General features: G+C 34.2%; 2 protein-coding genes across 3 annotated transcripts; both read right to left on the bottom strand.

Annotated features, from left to right (window-relative positions):
* Positions 1-2,450: 2,450 nt before the first annotated feature.
* Positions 2,451-8,051, bottom strand: LOC123705822 (carbonyl reductase [NADPH] 3-like). Of its 2 annotated transcripts, none has more exons than XM_045654854.1 (2): positions 7,905-8,051; positions 2,451-3,328 (listed from the first exon to the last, which is right to left on the bottom strand). In XM_045654854.1, the coding sequence occupies exons 1-2, from the start codon at positions 8,014-8,016 to the stop codon at positions 2,559-2,561; spliced, it is 882 nt and encodes a 293-aa protein (XP_045510810.1). In that variant the 5' UTR covers positions 8,017-8,051; the 3' UTR covers positions 2,451-2,558. The 2 variants fall into 2 exon arrangements, with proteins under 2 accessions (XP_045510810.1, XP_045510809.1); XM_045654853.1 differs by having other exon boundaries at positions 2,451-3,322; positions 7,899-8,051.
* A 2,491-nt stretch (positions 8,052-10,542) lies between these two features.
* On the bottom strand, positions 10,543-11,483 carry LOC123705823 (carbonyl reductase [NADPH] 1-like). Its single transcript, XM_045654855.1, has one exon. It carries the CDS (start codon positions 11,442-11,444, stop codon positions 10,581-10,583), a length of 864 nt encoding a protein of 287 aa, XP_045510811.1. The 5' UTR covers positions 11,445-11,483; the 3' UTR covers positions 10,543-10,580.
* Between the last annotated feature and the right edge of the window lie 2,190 nt (positions 11,484-13,673).

Here is a 13,673-nt window from a genome sequence, read left to right on the forward strand (position 1 = left end):
ACCTAAATGCAATTTTAAAACTTACTAATAGTTACAAAAGACCCAATATCTCAATACATCAAAACGTTATATCTAAGCGATACTTGCACTACGCCCCATCAGCTTATATTCAACATATCCAACACCAACGTCAAATTCTATGTTTCAATATTCCAAAAGCATATGCAGGCATGCACAGTGCACAGTGCACACTGCAGTGCATCGAAATGCCGACAGAATCGCGATATGGGATCACTCATACCTTATTCATGGTTCATCCGAGGAGAAACAGAACCAAAACGGGCATTTTATTTTATTTGCGCGAGCGTTGTTTCTATTTCGCAGGCAATGGAATCCTTTGCCGTGTTCTGTTAGAGTAAATAACGCAAGACTTAGTTTCATGGTACGTTAGATGTAAATATAAAACGTTAAATAAAAACTCGTTAGCGAAGAAGCGAAAACGTAACTTGAATTTTTTGAAATGGAAATTTTCTGCATGTTGGTACTGAGAAAGTTAGACTAGTTCTAAAAGTATTGAAGATTAAGATTTTTAAATAGTATTTACCAATTGCTTTTAATTCATAAAAATATGTTTTAAAAATTACAACAACACATCATAAATCGTCGCAATCGAGGTAACCCATTGTAACAAATTGAGCAATTGTTAAATAATTTTAATCAATTTTGTCATTAGTCATGTTAAATTTGAGCCCAATTATTATAATTCGTTAGACTAAAATTAAAAATTATAAATGTTGGAATAGTGATTAATGTGTTTAAAATTTTAACAATAGATAATTATAGCGATTGTTTAAATATAAATGAGGCAATTAATAAACACTTGCCAAAAGTATAATTAAGTAGGCTTATTTATAAAAATGTAATTCTTTCATTTATTTCACAATCCACCAAGATATTTTCGAAGAACATAATATACTTGTGTAAAAATAACGTTAACCATTTTTGGAACACAGCAGTTTCTAAGATGCTAGTTGAGCTGCAGTTATAGGTATGTTAATGTTAAAATAAATTAAAAACCAGATTTATTTCGAAAACTCAAGCTTTTGAATAAAGCCGAACTAAAATGTACAAAAATAAGTTTTAATTACTTTTCGTCGGACAAGGCTTCAGGCAATCTTAACTTAGGTACCTTTAACCTTAATAATATAATCTTCCAACTAAAGTACCATTCCGAGCATTCTTAGAAATAATTATAATCTTTGATTTTTACAATTAATTTAAATAATATTTTCTCTTTTATCCCTGATGATAAACTGTAGACATCGTTGATATAAACAACCGCAAAACCTACCCAAGATCGCAAACAAGCCAATACATTACAGAAGAATCTCCCCACTTTCGGGGAGATCGTAAAAATTTCCCACCACCGGCACCACCTTCGTCTTGGTGCATAAATCACAGAGCCCAGATTGGTGCCAACAGCCCTGGCTTGGAGCCAAACGAACGTTTTAATTAAACCGGCGCTTGGACAAATTATTAACGGGAACGCTGTTTACGATAACTTAAACACAGTTTAACATCCCCGTAGTTAATTAGCACCTGGTATTACCTTGAACTCTATTATTATGGAACTGATAGATGCTGTGTATATTTAAGGCAACAATAAGTGTCGGATTATGTATTTTCTGTTATACATTGCATTTTCAATTATTGATGGTTATAAATTTAACTATCTAACATCAATAATTAAATTTTCATCATAACAAAGAAAATCTCAGATAACAGCCAATACACTAACATACGAGGCCTTTGTTCGTTAATACCCAATTTTAGAACGAAATTATATTAGCCCTGCTTTCCAAACCTACTCAATGAATAGCTATGTTATGATAGCGTATCACTTATCACTATCAAAGTGAACAAGTAATAAACACACACAAGCACACGCGAATAACCCTTCACACTCACACATACAATCACAATGACTTTGCATCAACAGTTCTAAAAATAAAAAATAATGTGTATTTGGTACCAGCCAGACAGCCAGCGATATCTATCGTACAAACTTTATATCGCAATAATGAACACATGACGCAATAATGACATTCAAATTCACTGCCAGCAGCTTATCAGCCGCCCAGAATGAGTCCTTATCTTTTATAACCGAATTACGAAATCTATACGCGAGAATTGCTAAGTAAATTTCCTTGGATTTCATACTATAAAATAAATCTCGCAGCGCTAATCTTTATACATAACATGGCTTTAAGATACAGTTGGGTAGGTATAATTGAATAAAGCTCTAAAATATATCTAATCACACTGATATTCAATATGGTTTTCGACAATTAAAAGTAATTCATTTCAATTCAAAATATGCTAAGTAAATATGAATAATAATACACTTTTCATTACATAAATCTACCATAAAGTATAAATCGTAATTATAATTGAATATAATCCACATTAACAAACACCAAGTACATAAACCAAACCAATTAAACCAATACTATCATATTGAAATGTTTAATCGAGCATTTTAATCATCATAATTATACAGATAACAATTATACAACAACGCAAACAATTGATATTTCTCGTCCATAACATAATAGGTACTACCCGCTCAGAGTGGAATTTTTGAAATAATAGTCTGCCTTGTAGTCGTACCAATCGAGTACACGTTTGTCGTACCAAATGTAGGCGCCCTGGAGTGAATCCGGGGCTTCTAGGAGTACATAGAGGGGGGTTTCTGCTGCTTCGTCCGCGCTGTAGAAGCCGATATCGGTCGTCATGTCGGTGCGCACGAGGCCGGGGTGCATCGAGTTGACAGCAATGCGCCGGCTCGCCAGCTCGCGCTGCTGGACCACCGTCACCGCACTCAGAGCCACCTTGGCCACACGGTACGCGGGCACCGTCGCGTTGTCGGCTATATCTTCCGTCTTGAACGTACCCTTCTGCACGGACTGGAGGAACCAATCGACGAACTCATTCACATCTTGGACTGTTAAATTTTTGTTTGACAACCGCTCTATCCAGTACTTATTCCTAATGTTGGATAAGTGTCCACAGTCGCTGGATATATTCAGGATCCTTCCATTATCTCTCACCAATGGATAAATCAGTTCCTGCATAGTCAAGACGCTTCTGTAATTGATATCGATGACTTTTTTCATAAGTTCGATGTCGAGCTTAGTATCGGGCTTAGTATTGGGCGTAAGATTGTCCACAATAGCAGCATTGTTAACGATTATATCGAGATGTCCGTGTTTTTCCTTGATGTGATCTCTGAACTTAAGGACGCTGTTTCTATCGGATACGTCGAGCTGGTGGTAGTGCGGTTTTAGGCCTAATTTGTTCAACTCTTCGACAGCTTTTCGGCCTCTATTTTCGTCTCGAGATGTGAGGTATCCTTTTACAATGGCGAGGCCGATGCCCTTATTGGAGCCGGTCACAACCGCAACTTTCGACATGACTGCTTCGTGGGAGGACGCGAGACGAACTAACAAGTTCAGCGTTATTATCGGCCGATTGGCTGGCCACTTTGTAGACTTATTCGCGGTGATAAGAAGTAGATATGAAAATATTATGACAACATAAATAAAAAAAGAGGAGATTAATGATTATGCCATTATGTGCTGAGAGAAATGTATGTCTCTTTAATATTTATTTTTATCTAAATCCTTTCCACAAGATATAAACCTACAACCAACCTGTAAACATCATTGTGAACTTTTCAAATTCTTGAAATAAAATATAATATAATTCCTATAAATCCTTTCCATATAAAACCAACAATTTCGGCATTCGATTTGTTATTTCTATTTATACTGATTTTAGATAATCCAATCAAATTTCCGTATCATTTTAAGTACCAATTATCTAATTAAATTGATAATTATTTTTATCAAATAGACAGAAAAATATAATTTTAGCCAATGATATTTTATGTATAGATACGTTATATACTCACAAGATATCCAAAAAAATGCTTCCTATGCAGTGTCAGGCACACACAAATACAAGTTTCATTTTACTTAATTTATTACATTGACAGACTGTATAAGAGAGATGGCTCTAATAAAATGATATAAACAAAAAAGACAAAGATAGTTTGTCACTTCCGCGCAGGTGTAAGCAAAAGTCACAAGAATTCAGAATTCACCAATTAAATAATAAATAAACAAATAGTTGCCATGGCAATTGGCATAGACTAACGACACAGAAGGTTCAATGTTATAGATGTTACGTTTCCTGCACACGTAAACAAATGTGACAATTTCATTTACTATTTAATTATTATTATGAAGTTGTATTAAAATGAAAAAACTTTTTTGGAGATATAACTGTATTAAGCATTTATTACTAGCTGTGGTGTTCGTTTTCGGTCATCATCATTTCACCCGATAAACACCCACTGCTGAGCATAGTCCTCCTTATAGAACTCCATACGGACCGATCTTACGCTATTCGTTTCAACTTTCAAGGCAGTTCCCGGAACCCGTACAAGGTCATCACTCCAACTTGTAGGATATAATAATAGTGGTGCCTAGATGAAAAAAAGTATGAAATAAAAGAAAGGATGAAGTATAAGCCTTTTTTATCTAAAACACAAATAAAATGTATGTTCAATAGCTATTTACAGAAAAGCAAATAGCATTTTTCGTCAGTAGCGATAATCTTTTCTTTAATGTATACGTATATTCAACATCATTTTTGCAAACAAACATTGTTGCCATCACGATTTCATTGTATATAATAAATAGATATATTTGTTAATTACATGCACTGTGTGGATTTAAATATAAAAATAATCAAGTATTTACCCAAATCGAAATTAATAAAATAGCCGTTCTATTTTCAATAATCGTATCTACATGATAATCTTTGAACACAGTGTGCGCTAGCTTTGTCACACTAGTGATTGAAGCAATGTTTTATCCCTTTCATTATTTCAATACAAGTGTCAAGCAAATGTCATTCATTAATAATTGCAAATTGTTATTTTTGCTCTAAAATTATAATATTTTAATACATTTACCTGTGTTAAGATATTCCTCTATCTTTTTTTATTTTACTATCGTAATTTGTGCACTTTCTGAACACACAAGAAGGCATTATTGATAATTTTAACGTTTATATCAGCATGTACGTTCGCTGTCACAAGTCACAATCTGACTGATTCCACTGGTCCCAATTAGGACCAATTCACGGTTTACGTTTTGGTGCGTTGGTAACGTATCTACCTCTTGTTTCTATATATAATATCATTGATTTTAGCATAATCATATTTCAAACTAAAAGTGTGTGTACTTAGATAGTTCACGTGATTTCTTATGTAAACCAATTTCACGTTTATTCATATTTCACGGAAAAAAAGAACTAGAAATAAATTCAATTGAAATCGTTGTCATGTTGTACTTTCTTCTTTTTCATGATAGAGTCTAGTAAAAATAAAACAGTACAGTATGTTATGCATTCGAATTGGTGTATCCGTGTTCAAATCATCAATCTACAATCCCATGTTCTGTGCGCGGCAACTTAATATCATTACATTTAATTAGCGTAATACAGAACACCACAGAGCAAGTAATATAGGTATAGAACACGAGTATCTCCCAGTCTCCACCATTTGTTTACAGTAAAGACAATCATTAGCATATTCATTAATATGAGAGCAAATAAAAAGTCTTGGTAATTGAAGTGTCGAGTTGTTTAATGAATGAATTTACTTTTCCCGTATCGCGGAGAAATGGCGGGATATTATGGCAAGTCTAATGGGCTCATGTGATATGAATTATTCAGGTTGAAATTAAAGCACTCCAGTCTCTAACTTGCTTTGTTTAACGTTTCAATTGAAAAGTTTCGACATATCGAACGAGGATCGAGCAATTTCGGGTCATTAGGAAAAGAGGTACAGAAATAAATTAGGTAGGTACCTATGAGCGAATGTGGAGGCGCCTAGATTAGCCATAAACAATGTAGGTAATAATGTTAAAAAATTAGTGTGATTAATATCAAAAAATATAATATTATGTATGTTATGCGGTAAATATTATATTCTAAGTGTTAGACCTGTTCTTACATACTTACTGAATAAATTATACAGTTCCATTATTAGAATACAATAAGTATATTAATCCATAATCCCCTTGTCTGCGTATTTTATGTTAAAATGTTTCGTTAAAACGCTTTCCTTTTTTAATATTTAATGGATTTTCGTAAGCATTTTTATTTTTATACTTCCAGACGTAACAACTTGGTATTATTAGGATAATATAACCGGTGGTAAATGGTAAAACTATGTTATAACGATTCAAATATGTTTCAAGAAGAATTGAATAAATAAATATTTGAATTTGAATTTACGATATATACATTATAATTGATTGAATTCAAGAGCTAATTGTTCCAATAAAATAAAATATGTACCCGCTCATTGTTAAGCAAGTAACAACAACTATAGGTACTATAATTAAAGCGGCCATAGTCAGTGACACTTTTTGCGAGTTAAGTACGCGCCATAATATAACCATTTTTTATAATTAACTTCCAAGGGAACAAATAATAATTATTATTATCAATACATTTTATAGAGCATAACCTATAAAATGTATTGATAATAATTATTATTATTTGTTTCCTTGGAGTTAGTTCCCTTTACATTTTTGTAATTCACTTAAACGGCTTTGGAAACGAATATATTCAGAGCGTTGCAACATCAACCGTTTATCGCGATGAATACGTTTTAAATTTTGCAACTCATTTAAAATAATGATCTGTATATTTACAATCTCTTCTTGATTAATTTTTATAACTGAAATGAAAGATAGTTATATTGATCAACATTAAAAACCATCCAAGCTTGTAAAATTTATCTACTTACTAAAGTAATGGATTTTATTGGAAAAAGTTATCATATTATGGATGAAAAGTACCTAATTAATTTCAAATTCAAAATATTATGGTAACGTATTTAATATGAATAAATACACTTCACAAATCTCATTTAATAAATCTACCATTAAAGCATTAATCGTAATTATTATTGAATATAATCCACATTTACAATCACTAAGTAAGTACATAAACCAAACCAATGAAACCAATACTATCATATTGAAATGTTTAATCGAGTATTTAATTATCATAATTATACAGATAACAATTAGATAACAACGCAAACCGCATGTATTACCCGGTCATAGTGGATATTTTGAAATAATAGTCTGCCTTGTAGTCGTACCAGTCGAGTACACGTTTGTCGTACCAAATGTAGGCGCCCTGGAGTGAATCCGGGGCTTCTAGGAGTACATAGAGAGGGGTTTCTGCTGCTTCGTCCACGCTGAAGAAGCCGCTATCGGTCGTCATGTCGGTGCGCACGAATCCGGGGTGCATCGAGTTGACAGCAATGCGCCGGCTCGCCAGCTCGCGCTGCTGGACCACCGTCACCGCACTCAGAGCCACCTTGGCCACACGGTACGCGGGCACCGTCGCGTTGTCGGCTATATCTTCGGTCTTGAACGTACCCTTCTGCACGGACTCCAGGAACCAATTGACGAACTCATTCACATCTTGGACTGTTAAATTTTTGTTTGACAACCGCTCTATCCAGTACTTATTCCTAATGTTGGATAAGTGTCCACAGTCGCTGGATATATTCAGGATCCTTCCATTATCTCTCACCAATGGATAAATAAGTTCCTGCATAGTCAAGACGCTTCTGTAATTGATATCGATGACTTTTTTCATAAGTTCGATGTCGAGCTTAGTATCGGGCTTAGTATTGGGCGTAAGATTGTCCACAATAGCAGCATTGTTAACGATTATATCGAGATGTCCGTGTTTTTCCTTGATGTGATCTCTGAACTTAATGACGCTGTTTCTATCGGATACGTCGAGCTGGTGGTAGTGCGGTTTTAGGCCTAATTTGTTCAACTCTTCGACAGCTTTTCGGCCTCTATTTTCGTCTCGAGATGTGAGGTATGCGATTCCGTTGAATCGTTTGCATAATCCTTTCACAATGGCGAGGCCGATGCCCTTATTGGAGCCGGTCACAACCGCAACTTTCGACATGTCTGCTTCGTGGGAGGACGCGAGACGAACTAACAAGTTCAGCGTTATTATCGGCCGATTGGCTGGCCACTTTGTAGACTTATTCGCGGTGATAAGAAGTAGATATGAAAATATCATGAATAAAAAAGAGGAGATAATGATTATTCCATTATGCGCTGAGAGAAATGATTGTCTCGTTAAATTTTATTTTTAAGCTTTTGCATAGCTTCTATCGCGGGCCTTGAGCGCGGGGACCGAATCTAGATATTCCGTAACGAAAAAACCTCACGCTCCCCACTCCGACAGGCACGGAGGTGTGGCTTGAAGGCATAGCATGCAATAGCTTTACCGCGGCAGTCCCCGAGTGCCACACGTTTTTTTTATCTAAATCCTTTCCACAAGATATAAACCTACAACCAACCTGTAAACATCATTGTGAACTTTTCAAATTCTTGAAATTCCTTTCCGCATTAAAACAATATAAAACCAGTTCAATTTCAGCATTCGATTTGTTGTTTCTATTAATACTGATTTTAGATAATCCAATCAAATTTCCTTATCATTTTAAGTACCTATTATCTAATTAAATTGATAATTATTTTTATCATATAGACGGACAAAAAAAGACTTACTTTTTAAATCCTAAGTGTTTGTTGATAGTCTACATGATTTGTTATGTAAATAAATTTCGCGTTTATTCATATTTCACGGAAAAAAAGAACTAGCAATAAATTCAATTGAAATCGTTGTCATGTTTTACTTTCTTCTTTTTCATGATAGAGTCTAGACACAATGTGTGTGTTAACGCTTTATGGTTGGCACATTTGTGACTAGCGTAAAAAAAAAATTCGCGTTTTTCTGATGAAAATACATCCGTAAACAGCACAATATTTAACCATTTTCTACGAAAAACTATAATCACAAATCCAAAATAATAAAATTACTTTAAGTCACTTTGATTAATGTTGTCAATCTTCGTTGCGTTTCGTCTGACGTCGTTACTCGTTGGTATCATCCTTGCGGGAAAATGGGTACCATAACATGTCTGATCGTGCGGGGTGAGGTAAGTGTTTAATTTTGGCGGGAGGCGGAGAGTGTCCGTTCTGTAGCGTTTAGCTACTATTATGTATTCTGTGGTCTAGTATAAATAAAACAGTACAGTATGTTATGCATTCGAATTGGTGTTAGTGTGGAGTTAGGCAACGAATACATTCAGAGCGTTGCAACTTCAACCGTTTATCGCGATGATAACGTTTTAAATTTTGCAACTCATTTAAAATAATGATCAGTATATTTACAATCTCTTCTTGATTAATTTATAGAAATCAAATAAATGATAGTTATATTAATTATCAACATTAAAAACCATCCGAGCTTGAAAAATTTATATACCTATGTAATGTATTTTAGATGAAAAAGTTATCACCAAACTTGTTGCACTATTTCCATCCATTCAATCCAACTTACATTAGTAAATTGTAGTAAAAATTCGTTGAGTTTGTATGACTGATATAATTGTGTGAGGAAATACTAAAAAAACTCTATTATAAGTGTATGAATGTAGAGTTCTGAATCACCTATCCTATCACTAAACCCCTAAAATAATCTTGATTCAGTTTAGTTAAAAACAAAACACCCAATATCTCAATAAAATATGTTTTAGTAAATAGGTCGTAATTTATTAACTAGGAGCCATTGTAACAAATTGATTAATTATTAAATAATTTTAACAAGAGCCAATTTTGTCATTAGTCATGTTAAATTTGCTTTCCAAACCTCCACAATGAATAGCTATATTATGATATTCAATTCATGCGTATCACTATCAAAGTAAGTAAACAAATAACAAACACGCACACAATCACCCTATACACACTCACACATACTTACAATATAATATTCACAATGACTTTGCATTTGCTTTGCATAAAACAGTTTAAAAAATAAAAAAATAATGTGTATTTACGTACCAGCCAGACAGCCAGCGATATCTTACTGTTATCACTGTTATCGCATAAACGTAATATTGATTGACGGTAATGACATTCAAATTCACTGCCAGCAGCTTATCAGCCGCCCAGAATGAGTCCTTATCTTTTATAACCGAATTAAGAAATCTATACGCGAGATTTGCTAAGTAAATTTCCTTGGATTTTATAGTATAAATCTTGCAGCGCTAATATTTATACATAACATGGACTTATGGATTTAAGAAACAGGTATAGTTAGTTGAACAAAGCTCTAAAATATGAATAATAATCACACTGATATTCAGTATGGTTTTTGACAATTCCAGTAAAAAAAACCACTAAAATTATAGGTAAATGAAAAGTAATTCATTTCAATGCAAAAAACGGTAGCATAAATATAATTAAATACACTTCTCATTACATAAATCTTATTTAATATAATATACCTATGCCCATTAAAAATCACTAAGTACATAAACCAAACCAATGAAACCAATACGATCATATTGAAATGTTTAATCGAGTATTTAATCATCAAATAACAATAATTATTATTATTATACAACAACGCAAACAATTGATATTTCTCGTCCATTACCTACATAATATTATGTATTACTCGGTCAATGTGGACATTTTGAAATAATAGTCTGCATTGTAGTCGTACCAGTCGATTACACGTTTGTCGTACCAAATGAAAGCGCCCTGGAGTGAATCCGGGGCGTCTAGGAGTATATAGAGGGGGGTTTCGGCCGACTCGTCCGTGCTTAAGAAGCCGATACCGTTCGTCATTTCGGTGCGCACGAGGCCGGGGTGCATCGAGTTGACAGAGATGCGCCGGCTCGCCAGCTCGCGCTGCTGGACCACCGTCACCGCGCACAGGGCTACCTTAGCCACACGGTACCCGGGCACTGTCGCGTTGTCAGCTATGTCTTCTGTCTTGAGTGTCCCGTTCTGCACGGACTGGAGGAACCAATCGACGAATTCGTTCACATCTTGTACAGATAAATTTTTATTTGACAGCCGCTCTATCCAGTACTTATTCCTAATGTTGGATAAGTGTCCACAGTCGGCGGATATATTGAGGATCCTTCCATTATCTCTCACCAATGGATAAATCAGTTCTTGCATAGTCAAGACGCTTCTGTAATTGATATCGATGACTTTTTTTAAAACTTCGATATGATCAATTTCTGTCAGACTGTCCACAATAGCAGCATTGTTAACGAGTATATCGAGATGTCCGTGTTTTTCCTTGATGTGATCTCTGAACTTAATGATGCTATTTCTATCGGATACGTCGAGCTGGTGGTAGTGCGGTTTCAGGCCTAATTTATTCAACTCTTCAACAGCTTTTCGGCCTCTATTTTCATCTCTGGATGTGAGGTACACGATTCCGTCGAATCGTTTGCATAACCCTTTCACAATGGCGAAGCCGATGCCCCTATTGGAGCCGGTCACAACTGCAACTTTCGACATGTCGATCGCTTCGTGGGAGGACGCGATTCGAACTAACAAGTTCAGCGTTGTTATCGGCCGTATAAAGGGCAAGTTTATTATATATCATACTAGCGGTGATAAGAAGAAGATATGAAAAAAATGTCATCATGAATGAGTCGCATATATTAATGTCGTATACAACGATGACAATTAACAAAGGAATAATACGCCGTGCACGCTGAGAGCTTTGTAATTGATGTAAATTCATTGTGGCCACAATCACGTTGTTTACCAACTTTAATTATATTTAATGCGGATTGTTCGACACTTCAATTACGATGTACATAATTAATTATTGTCAATTGATAGATAATGAATTTTAAAACGTTTGTTTGGTACTTATTGAGGATTGGTTTCAATTGCTAAAGCTTAAACTTTTTTGGTCCAAAACTTGTTTCTTCTTAATACTGATTTTAGATAATCCAATCAAATTTCCTTGTCATTTAAGTGCCTATTATCTATAGACAGACAAAAAAACTTACTTTTTAAATCATTTTTATCCATAATTCATTTATGATAAATATTATTAAAAAAATATAATTTTAGCATAACCATATTTCAAACTAAGTCTCCGTGCAGACAGAGAGCGATGTATGTCTGCGCGGAGCCTAAAAGTGTTAATTGATAGTTCACGTTTCTTATCGTTTATTGGCCCAGGTTCAAGAGTGATAACACTGTATAAATATTTAGGTATACTGTGGATAAGATCTGAATATATTGCATGTAATTATTACGGGTCAATTAACAATTTGTAGGAATACACTCGCTGTGTAATGTTTTTTTATTGCCATTCGCGAAATATGAAAATCATTTCTAAAAATATTTCACGAAAAAAAAAGAACTAACAATAAATTCAATTGTAATCGTTCTTTTTTATGATAGTATAGTAAAAATAAAACAGTACAGTATGTTATGCATTCGAATTGGTGTATCCGTGTTCAAAACCCTTAATTTCGAAATCTACAATCCCATGTTCTGTGCGCGTCAAATTAAATATGCAACTTAATGTCATTACATTAGCGTAATACAGAACACGAGTATCTCCCAGTCTCCACCATTTGTTTACAGTAACGACAATCATTAGCATATTCATTAATATGAGAGCAAATAAAAAGTCTTGGTAATTGAAGTGTCGAGTTGTTTAATGAATGAATTTACTTTTCCCGTATCGCGGAGAAATGGCGGGATATTATGAGAAGTCTAATGGGCTCGTGTGATATGAATTATTCAGCTTGAAATTAAAGCACTCCAGTATCTAACTTGCTTTGTTTACGTTTCAATTGAAAAGTTTCGACATGTCGAACGAGGATCGAGCGATTTCGGGTCATTAGGAGGAAAGGTACAGAAATAAATTAGGTAGGTACCTATGAGCAAATGTGGAGGCGCCTAGATTAGCCATAAATAATGAAGTTACGGTTAATATCAAAAAATATAATATTATGTATGTAGGTAATGCGGGAAATATTTTTTTCTAAGTATTAGTCCTGTTCTTACATACTGAATAAATTATACGTTCCATTATTAGAATACAATAAAGTGGAATATGTGTCGAGTCTCACAAAGTATATTAAAATATATTAATCCATAATCCTCTTGTCTGCATATTTTACTTTGCGGAGCGTAATAGAAAATATTATAAACATAAAAAATGTTACACTAAAATGCTTTCCTTTTTAACCGGCTTCAAAAAAAGAGAGGAAGGGGTTATCAATTCGGCCGGTATATTTTTTTTATGTATGTACACCGATTACTCCGAGTATCCGAGGTTTCTGAACTGATTAGAGAGAACTGGTTAAAAATAATGTAAAAAAGTCATTTTATATTATTTTTTTGTTTGATTCGAAATGGTGTCGAATTGGTCCCATAAAAATTTTATTTGGATAGGCCCAGTAGTTTTTATTTTATGAGCATCTTTGTCTGATCTCGATGTCTTAATAATTGAAATGTAGCAAGTCACTTTGATTCACTTCCCGGTAACCGATTGAGCTGAAATTTTGTATACGTACATAAACTGGATAGCGATGAAACGAAGTCATGACATAGAGCTGATTTGATGATGGAATCGGAAGGTAGCCATAGGAACTCAGTAATATAGTGACTCAACTTTATCGAGTATTGGCTCGTTTTTATTCAAAAGTAACTACCTACGTTAAAAACACCCTACTTCAAAAACTGAAAAGTAAACAATAAAAAAGATTTACTATTATT

This window comes from Colias croceus, chromosome 3 (genome assembly GCF_905220415.1).
Source record: "Colias croceus chromosome 3, ilColCroc2.1".
NCBI lineage: Eukaryota > Metazoa > Arthropoda > Insecta > Lepidoptera > Pieridae > Colias > Colias croceus.

Bases quoted from the DNA above. Each gene is read 5' to 3' on its own strand.
- LOC123705822 (XM_045654854.1), bottom strand. From the start codon at position 8,016: ATGTCGAAAGTTGCGGTTGTGACCGGCTCCAATAAGGGCATCGGCCTC. The intron at 3,329-7,904 runs ATAGAGGCCGAA...CTCGAGACGAAA, and splicing joins CCTCACATCTCGAGACGAAA to ATAGAGGCCGAAAAGCTGTC.
- LOC123705823 (XM_045654855.1), bottom strand. From the start codon at position 11,444: ATGTCGAAAGTTGCAGTTGTGACCGGCTCCAATAGGGGCATCGGCTTC.